General features: G+C 46.0%; 1 protein-coding gene and 1 long non-coding RNA gene across 3 annotated transcripts in view; one reads left to right on the top strand and one right to left on the bottom strand.

The window, feature by feature from the left end:
* Positions 1–8801, top strand: part of LOC123974638 (zinc finger protein PLAGL2-like) — a 28529-nt gene extending 19728 nt beyond the window's left edge. For both annotated transcript variants that reach the window (XM_046055463.1, XM_046055462.1), the window contains exon 2: positions 4361–8801. In XM_046055463.1, the coding sequence (XP_045911419.1) occupies positions 4759–6039 (1281 nt within the window). In that variant the 5' untranslated portion in view covers positions 4361–4758 and the 3' untranslated portion in view covers positions 6040–8801. The remainder of the gene's footprint in view (positions 1–4360) is intronic.
* LOC123974640 lies at positions 1499–10053 on the bottom strand. Its single transcript, XR_006825899.1, has 3 exons — positions 9919–10053; positions 8850–8920; positions 1499–1605 (listed from the first exon to the last, which is right to left on the bottom strand). It is a non-coding gene; the product is annotated as an uncharacterized LOC123974640 (long non-coding RNA).
* Between the last annotated feature and the right edge of the window lie 326 nt (positions 10054–10379).

The following is a 10379-nucleotide window of genomic DNA, read 5'->3' as shown; positions in this document are numbered from 1 at the left end:
TCCGTCTCATGCTACCACTAGAGTGAAAGCACCGCCAGCATTCAAAAGTGACCAAAACATCAGCCAGGAAGCATAGGAACTGAGAAGTGGTCTGTGGTCACCACCTGCAGAACCTCTCCTTTATTGGGTCTTGCTAATTGCCCATAATTTCCACCTGTTGTCTATTCCATTTGCACAACAGCATGTGAAATTGATTGTCAATCGATTTCACAGGAGTGTGATTGACTTGGAGTTACATTGTGTCGTTTAAGTGTTCCCTTCATTTTTTTGAGCAGTGTATAAAAAATAGGCAACATGAGAAACCACCTCCCTTCTGAGGTGCTTTTTATTTGCACATTAAAATCCAAACAAACGTCTCCTCATTAGCTTAAAAGGACTACTTTGCATCACTAATTAGCTTTACTAACCTCAGCTCCTCCAGTCACCTCCGTCCTTTCTTTTCCTAACAACCACTTTTTCAGACTGAAAACTGAAAAATGTCAGTTTAGTCTAAGTTTGTACCTGATGTTCTCAACATTGGACAGGTAGGCAGTAATAAACAGTTACTTTATATAAATTCCAGTCACTTTCTATAAATTGAGCTAATGTTAAGTTACATAGCAGCTCTGTAGCTGCTGTAGAAGCTTTCCTGCTCAGTTGCGCAGTCTGAAGGGGAGATGTTAGCTGACTTAGCGCTAACCGGCTTCACTTTTCCAGCAGGTGGGAAACAACAGACTTTTCTTGGTTTTGAGAAGCTGACACACTGTAACAGACACTGTACATTTACTGCCAGAATATTTTCCGCTCGTGTTCACTGTCACTTTCTGCCGCTTGGACAATCAAACACTCGCTACGTGTGTAGCTGCCGTGCTCACTCAGTGTGCGAGTGAAAACATTTGTAGCGCTAGTTTAATGATCGTGGGAAATTTTAGTAGTGCACTGCACATGGTGGCTCCGCTTAAGTCTTGAAAAGCTTCAGTCTCTATTCATTCAACTTACACTGTAAATTTCCAGCTAAACTGCCTTATTGTTGATCTCTCTCTCTCTCTCTCTCTCTCTCTCTCTCTTGCCTGCCATTCACTGGTCTTGTGTGAGTTAGTGTGCATGCCGTGCTGCCCACAACTGCATGCACGTCGCGGTTTCTCGTGGGTCTATTTCAAGTATCCGGCTATTTACAAACAATAAAATATTCTTTGCTTGGTTAATCAATGGTGATAAATTATCTAAAAGTCCCGCGAGGTGCGGACAACTCGGCACAACACCAGTGAAGCTGCCCAGATAGCAAACATTATTGAAACTATATTGAATCAGCGTTCTGCTCTCAACGTTTATTTAATTGAATCATTCATCATCATTTTGCACCAATTTTTAATATTGAAACAACATTGAAATGATAGCCTAACCAACAATCAACCAATATTAAACCACAGAAAAGAGACTAAATATATTAAAAATGTATAAATGACAACAGACAATTTATTAATTAATTTATTTATGGAATAAAAAAAATGATTCACTACTCCTGCTCTGCTCTGTCCATCCATCCGGTCTGGAGCATAGGAAGCCATTTTTGTGCTGCCTGGGCAAAGTCAAAGACTTCTGTTCCCATTGTTTCAGACAGGGCATCTATAACAGAAAACATACAAACAAAATATCTTTCAGTAGTGAAAATGATGTGAAGATGAACAATGTAAGTCGGGCTGAATTGGCGCTTTTCAATCATATTTCCCGGTCACCTGTAATTCAGTGACTTTTCAACATGTTTCCTTGTTTAAAAGGAAGTTTTTCCTTGCCTCTGTCTCCTAGTGCTGCTCTTAGTGGGAACTGTTGGGCTTCTGTAAATAGCATCACAGAGTACGGTCTAGACCTGCTCTTTTATGAAAAGCGCTGTGAGATAACTGTTGTTGTGATTTGGCACTATATAAATAAAATTGAATTGAATTGAATTGTCAATTATAATTAAATGAATTTTCAATCATATTTCCCCGTCAACTAAAAATCAATGGCTTTTCAATGTCACGTAATTTCTGGTCAACTATAAATAGATGATTTTTCAACATTGTTGTTGTTACCCAGTCAACTACAAATCAATGCTTAATCAAGTATAATCGGGACAACTATAAATCAATATTATTCCAATGTCATGTTCATATATGGTAGTTCTTCATCGGTATTGCAATACTGACTCAACATTTATTTAAGTTTGAGATTTCAATCTCAACCATTCTGATGATTCTGATGTTTATTCAATGTAGTCTTGCTATCTGGGTGGGCCTCCGCTCCCTCTCTCCAGCAAGTGTTCTTCCACTGCGACCACACACACGCTACACCTTCACATGCGCACTGACGACCCAGGGTTAGGGTTACAATTTTGGATTTATTCACGCACTTTAAAGACATTTATTGGAAGTTTTATTGTTTTTACATGTTTATTTACAGCATTAAACATTGAAATGTATATTGTAATAGGCTGTATATTAACTTATTGGGAGAAAACTGGTAGTTCTATGTAAAATCAGACGTTGAACACCCCCATATCGCCAAAATGGCACGATCCTTGTTTCACTGCGAAGCTTCGACTGTGAGATTGACAGTCAGTCAATCAGGTTCCGCCCATCGAAGCATCGAACCTTCGAACTATTGGGAGTCAGCCCTAATATTATTTAATTCCATGACATGACTCTCAAACACACACTGATTTACTGCTTGTCCGTTTTGAATAAGGAGGTAAAGGGCTTAAAAATTAATCGCATATTAATTTTATGGTCGCAATATTGTTAAAATAAATTGCAATTAGATTATTTTCCAAAATCGTTCAGCCCTAGTTTAAAGGCAGATTTTTGCTCCTGAGTGAAAGTTAATTGTGGTTAAAACTCTTCTTTCTGGTCAACCCTTGAGGCCAAACAGTGGATCACTTCACAAATCTGAGGCAGAATGTTCAAAACAATCATGATAAAATCTTTGTCAACAAATATGCACAAGTAAAATTAAGTAAAATCTTTTTTCAGTCCTTTTGCCTCAACATAATAAACATCTTAAAAAAAAAAAAATCATAATTCATGTACGATTCAAGTGAATAAAATGAGGCATTTATTGAATATTTAACATTTATTATATTGTTATAATATTTTTTAATATCGCAATAATTATTGTTATTGTTTTATTGTCTAGCCCTAGATCTAACTCATAAATATTCGTCCCCCTGTTTTCCTTCTCAAACTGAAAAAATACAGCCAACACATTCTGAAGTCACATTTCTCTCTGTCGCTATGCCATCGTCTGCGCGTAGCCGCGCCGCGTCATGCTAGCCTGACGTGCACCTCCCCAAAAATGTAAGTAGACAACATGACTATGCAGAACTGTGATTGGTCGGCTTGGTAGTGATTACTTCCTCCCAGCCCCCCGGACATGCTCCGTGCTTTGAATTCAAGTGGCCAAACCAGCAGCTGTAACCCTTTTTAGCACAAAATGATCAGAATATTTGATACATTCAGTCTGATAACATTTGGAAATTCAGTGACTATGCTCGCTAGCGTTTTAAGTGCAGAGCGACACAGACATCAACGCACTTGTATAAATGCTCACGCAGCAGGTAGCCTTCGCCGCAGAAGTCTAAACTGTCCTGTAGCTGGCTGAATGAGAATCTGTTGCTGAGCAGCGACTCCCGCTGGTTCTTCAGAGGCAGGCTGATAAATAAAAGTGACTGAAAACAACATTCGTCCACTCAGCCGACTCCAGCGGCTCCGAAGATGTATTGCAAAAAGAGATGGTGTTATCTAAGGTAAAGTTCTGCTTCAGTTCGTACTTGTTGGCGTTCACAAATCTGTCTCTTCGTCTCTGAATCTCGCTTCAGAAAACAAACAGAAGGGACCTGCAGATCGCAGCAGTGCGGGCGTGTAGCCGTGTTAAGTCACCAGTGTTCACTGTTACTTTACCTGTCCATGATTGTAAAATATTGAGTCACTGTATCTCCAGACAGAACACCAGGGTTTAATTTCAATTTAAGTAACGTAACGAGTTGTCGTCACCTGGGAAACACCTGCTGTTGTCGTGTTGCGCTCCAGATGCTGTTTGAAGTGAATAATGTTGGAGTACTGTTTCTTATTTCAGGGTCGATTTGGCATTTTGGGGTCATCCATATATGATAATTCTTCAAAACAAAAGTTCAATAAATGATGTTTCTAAGTCAGTGAGTTCGATACGGAGGAAGGAGTTAGATAATAGTGATTGTGACATAGTCTTTTTGCCATAGTCAAGCAGCGCTTTTCATTCAAACACAGCAGAGGGGTTTAAAAGGCTGAAAGATCAACTTGTATGGTTACATGACGTCAGCTCATCATCAGAACCAACCAGAGGGGTGACTGTTGTTTCTGTGTTGCAGGTCTGTGGCGATGTGGATCTGCCTCTGTGACTCATCTGAATACTAATCCCTCTGCAGACCAGCACACGAGCGCCTCTCAGGGAACACAGGCCCAGTCAGAGCTCCCAGAGCACCCCATCACCACAGCCCTGTGGGGATTGCTATGGCAGCTGCTGCCACAGAGACCAAGTGCTGGACTCAGACTGGCCCCAGGAAGGCAGGAGAGACCGCTACTCATCGCCCCAAAAGACACAATCAACAAGCAGCACTTGACTCCAGCACTGTCCGTTAACAGGACGGCCTGCAGGTTGAGGGACGGCTCTCGGGAGGATCCTCATGAGTCTGGTCTGCGTTTGCTCCGGCTCTTGGCCAGAGTCCCCGTGCAGCAGCAGAACCAGCACCGTTCCTTGTGTTAGACCATGTTCCACCAGCAAGACCATCTGAAGGGCCAGCTGCAGGAGGGCCAGCCAGCCAGCAGGCAGCTATACCACTGCCAGGAGTGTGGGAAGCAGTACAACACCCAGCTGGGCTACAGACGCCACCTGGTGGCCGCCCACAGCGCCACGGCGGGCCTGTCCTGCCCAGAGGGGGCGCCCTCGCTGCTGGAGCACCTGGGTGGCCACATCGACAGGCCTCCTCCCTCAGAGGGCAACAGCAACGCCGGCGTGCCAGTGAGAGAGAGGAAGTACTCATGTGAGCGATGCGACCGCCGCTTTTACACTCGGAAGGATGTACGGCGCCACGCCGTGGTGCACACTGGGCGCCGCGACTTCCTGTGCCCACGCTGCGCACAACGCTTTGGCCGCAGGGACCACCTGACCCGCCACTTGAAGAAGAGCCATGCTCAGGAGTCTGGGTTGATGCCTCCCTGTACACCCAGCACTCCTGTGGCTGCCCCGAGCCCCGCCACCCAGTGCCCGGTGAAGGAGGAGCCCATCCCTGTGGCCTCTGACATGGGCCCCAAGGAGCCCATGGAGACCTACTCCAGAGACATGTACAACTCCTACCCCATGACCAATCCTGTACCCGGGTTGGGCCACCCCCACGGCCTCATGCAGGGCTCTGTGTCCTCGAGCATGGGCGTTGGGCGCTCCATGCCCCCCCAGTCTTCTCACCACCACCTGCAGCCCCCGGCGGCCCCGCAGCAGCAGCCCTACGGCAACATGGCCAGGTACCAGCACGGATCTACCTCATATCCTCGCGCTGACGTGGACAGCTTCCTGCTGGACCTGCAGAGCGCCCCCCCACCTCACCTGAGTGCAGTCAACTCCGTTACCTCGACTTCTGCCTCCCCTCAGAGGGAAGTGCTGGGTGAAGGGGTGGGTGCTGGCGGTGACCCCCACCTGCTGTCCAGGAGCCCCGCCATCTCCTCCACTGAACTGTCTTGCACCACTAACATGGACCTGGGGCCCCTCCTGGGCTTCTTGCCCTTCAGCCTGCCGCCCTACAGCCCTCACATGGGGATGGGGGGGTTAGTGATGAGCTACCCACCTGCCACCACGACCTCCTCCTCTCCTTCCTCTTCCACTGGGCTGTCCTCCCAGGCTCCAGGGCCCTTTACCTTCTTCCAGCCTCCCCAGGCTCATGTGCCCCAGGGCCCCGGAGCCCACAACCACAGCCAGCTACCTCAGGCGTACAGCAGTCCTGCTATGAGCACTTCCAGCTCCCTACCTCACTACTACCAGGCCTTCCAGCAGTAAGCAGCTCTGTGTCCCACAGACGATGCCTTTACACCAGCTCACGGACGTGTAGCTTTAGCCTGTCAGAGCTAACCATGCTAACTTAGGACACAACAAATCACCTCATCAGTATTACCTCGTTATTTAACAAGGAAGCTTGCACGTTTGAGGGAATGTAGAAAGAGTGTCTACAACCAAAACAGAGAAATACTTCCTTTGGTGAGGCCTGTTACAGGTGGAGGCACTTAGCTCGCCACAGATGGTCCAGGCCCCCCCCCCCCTTCACCAGAATTAGGCCCGTTGTAGGTGTCGGACACTGTTAGGCCCCCGATCAGACAGAAAGCATTTTACAGGTTCGCGCACAGCAATGCCTTTTTTGGTTGACTTTGGAAAAGAACAGTGTGCTGCCTTTTTTCATGTTGCTAGGCAACCACCGATCCAGCTGTCCTGTCAGTCTAATCAAAGATTATAGCACCAGCGATCTGTAATCTTTGGTTTGCTGCTAAGTAATAACTGTCATATTAGCAGAAACTTGATCACAACTCACAGGTCTGTGTCTTTTGTTGCTAAAAATATCTACTTTAATAAAATAGACAAACAGAGGGCGCCTGCTCTGGCATTGATTGAGGGTGAGAGGTGAACAAACATGCAGGAGACAGGGAAACAGAGATCCGTGTGATTACATGAGACCGTCAGAAAAGGGAGACACCGCTGGTAGGAGGCTACCACCAGCTGGTCCAGTAACTTCGTCTTAATGATGGTCGGTTCAAGGCTTATTTTAGCATGACTCGGGGACAGTTTGTTGCAGTCTCCGGACAATCCAAGCAACTGTAAACTTCGTCACCACAACTGAGGGCCTGTCTCTTAGTTCATTCGATTGGTCAATGGAAAAAAACGCAAATGACGTCAGATGCTTTTCTGCTCAGAGTTGAAATTTTTTCAACACTGTGCACTCGGAGCGCTCATTCGAAAACGCACAGCAGGCGCCAAAAATGTGAAGCACCCAGGGCGCATAAACAGCGTGCAGAACGCTCACCGCCAATAGAATACAATTTAAAAAAGGTGCCTCTCACTGCAGAAAATGCATTCTGTCTGATCCGGGCCTTAGTCTTCAGGATACTTGAAACCATGTGTATTATCAGTTCAGCAGATCAGAGTGTAGATCGCAGGTACTGGACCTGAATTGCAGAACCATGTTCTGTATTTGGAAAGTTCCAGCCCTGAAGATCTTTAGATGCAGATCTGAGATCAGACAGACTCTTAACTTCTGTCACTAGATGCACTTAGTTTCATCTTCAACATGGCTGACCTGTAGAGGGTCACATCATCCCACACCCCAGGTGGTGGACAGCTGCTGCCCACCTTGTGGGCCAGAACATTTGACCCAGCAGGTACCGATCAGACAGAGCCATGTTAACCAGGTCACCAATCTCAGCGTCGCTCCCTGTGCCTTTTTAAATGCATAGAAGAAGTTATCCAGGTGTTCACCTAAGACCCACCTGGCTCTGACCTGCTGAGGGAGTGGCTGTCGGAGATCCAGATCTGGGATAGATAGTCCTGGATCTGTTCCACGTGTCAGACTGTCAGCCCAGCGTGTAGCGTTAAACAGACGTCTGACTGTCTGCTGCAGCAGGTGGTACGTCTCAGCTTGTGGGGAACTTCACGTGGAATGTCATAGAAGCGCTTTTTAATATGTTGACCATCTGTACCCCCAGCCCCCCCCCCCCCGATGTGTGAGCACTTGTTCTTGTTGTCCTTCCTTTACCTCCGAGGCCATGGACTCAGGGAAGCCGCCTGTCCCGTGCAGCAGGACAGCAGTACTGGACCGTTCCTGTGGTGGACGCTCAGCTGTGGTGGAGATGAGCTGTGGAAAGAAGAGCTTCTCTCTTTTCTGCCTTAAGGCCCTTGAACTGAAGGACGTCTCTCACCAGCATGTTGCACCAATGTCTTAAAATGCTACTGTTGTGCCTCTAAGAGTGTCTGATCTGGACTTTAAGCACTTACCACGTTTCTAAGACAGGACGGTTGGATCTGTCCCTCAGACACGCAGCGCGGTGCTTTCTGTTTTTACTTGTATTTAGTTACTTTGGCTCTTCCTGTGCCATTAGATTGAAAGTATAAAGGTAGATTTTATGAATCTAAACTCTTTACCTAGCAGCAGACATTGACATTATAATTCAGTCAAACTTTCTACCTCTACCTTGTCGTATATCTTTCTGCAGAGATCATTAGAGATAGTTTAACCTGTAACCATTGGGCAGTTTGTACCACTGTTGAAGAGCCGATCTGTTCAACTTCAGGACCACGTGAGTCCTGGTGGTGCACTCCACTGTCAGGCCTCGTTCTCCATACTTGCCTTTAATGATATTTCTACTTATGTACTACCTCAGAGAAGGGACAGGCAACTGTCCATCTAACTGCAGAGAAAATGTAGAGTTTTATTTTTGTCAGAAGAAGCACATGTACTTTGTAGCTCTGTAGTTTTTTACTAAGATTAGCTCCCAGCAGTAGGAGGTCCACCTGCTCACCATCTGCAGCTTCAAGCTGAGTCCCTCCAGACTGAAGCTGCAGGGGGGGGGGTCTCACTAAAAGAGGGTTCAGGACCGGCATGCTGCCTCGGCTCAGACCCACCACAGTGCAGGATCCACCTCCTGGACTTAGTTATGCATTAGGTGTTTGTATTATCACTTACTAGATTAGAAGACAGGTGAAAGAAAAGGATTGTGTTTTTCTGATTGTCTGAACTTACAGTAATACAAAATAAATCCAGCTTTAGATTTCCACTCTGCTCGTTCCCGTGTTTTACTCAGGTTTAAAGTGAACCAACTAACCTTTAGGAAGAGGGGGGGGGTGAGACTGTGCAAAGGTGTCATCTTTTCAGTCACGTGACATGCTCGGTGACCTGGAGGGCAAAACAACAGAAAAACACAAAAACAGTCAAATTTTATTTGGATCACCTTTCAACTTAAGAAAAAGATTGTAGTGTGGGCATATCCGATCCATATAACATTACAGCATCCGCTGCCGCATTTCTACCGTTAAAAACCGCCAGGTCCCTGCCGCCGCTCGACTGCGGTAATGTTTACTTTTACTTTCTGGGGAATCCCTCACCTAACACAGCCCAGGCTTGTCTCCTCCTCGATTAGTAAATCCGAAAGCACAACAACCATCCAGCATTTTGGCAACACAAAAAGTAACAAACATGCATATTGGTTGGCAGGCTGCGGAAAATGTATTTTTTGCCCTCCAAGAGAGCGTTTTCCTTGGAATGTGATGTCACGTGAAAACTATGAATAGGTGGCTTCTTTGAAGAATCTAAATTCTAAAATCCTTCTGGTGTAACGCTTGTTTACTACATGATCCCACTGAATGGGAAGATGTGTTCAAGCCTTGGTCCGGTGCTGCATGTTTAACATTAACAGCCATATTACAAAATGATCCAGCTGAATCCACATGAAGATCTTCTGTGTCTCTGTAGGAGAACATAACCCTGATGATGTCATAGCGAAGGCATCAGGGTTAAATGAGCCGGACTGGGGTCTAACGCTGTGTTCCACACCTCTCAGAACCTCCCCACCTCAAACTGTCCAAGTGCTTGATCATGACCCCGACCATGATAACCGGATGTTTGTTGCTCAGGTGGTCACACAGCTGAGCCCTCAGCAGCGCCCACAAAAGATGTTTGAATGAAAACCAGTAAATATACGCTCACTACATCAGCTGGTAAATGTTGTGTTCCTACTGATGTTTTTAAGTTCAGTGCAGAGCAGAGGCAGCGACTGTTCACTGTAATTACCTGATAACCTTCGTTTACACACGACAGGTTTTACTACATGATAGTATTATTTTAATGAAACACAGCCAGATATACTTTATGTTGTCTTTCAGTTTATAGTTTACCATTTCCATTGTGTGCTGCCATCATTCAGCTGCTCCTCGTGAAGTCGGGGGACAGATTTAATTAGGAGCTCAAACTTCACGTGGCGTTCATGGTCCTTTTTCTGGTTGGAGGTCTGAAAGTTCCGAGTTGCCTGGAACACAGCATAACAGTCTTTCAATAAATTGGCCGCCTCGTCACTGATTAAGAAGACTGATGTGTTCAATTCAATTCAATTTTCAATTCAATTTTATTTATATAGCGCCAAATCACAACAACAGTTATCTCACAGCGCTTTTCATAAAAGAGCAGGTCTAGACCGTACTCTATGATGCTATTTACAGAAGCCCAACAGTTCCCACCAAGAGCAAGCACTAGGCGACAGAGGCAAGGAAAAACTTCCTTTTAAGAGGCAGAAACCTCGAGCAGAACCATGGCTCAGGGTGGGCGGCCATCTGCCTCCACCGGTTGGGGGTGAAGGAGA

This window comes from Micropterus dolomieu, linkage group LG08, assembly GCF_021292245.1.
Source record: "Micropterus dolomieu isolate WLL.071019.BEF.003 ecotype Adirondacks linkage group LG08, ASM2129224v1, whole genome shotgun sequence".
In the NCBI taxonomy this organism is placed as follows: Eukaryota; Metazoa; Chordata; class Actinopteri; order Centrarchiformes; family Centrarchidae; genus Micropterus; species Micropterus dolomieu.
This window is presented reverse-complemented; position numbering and strand designations above follow the sequence as displayed.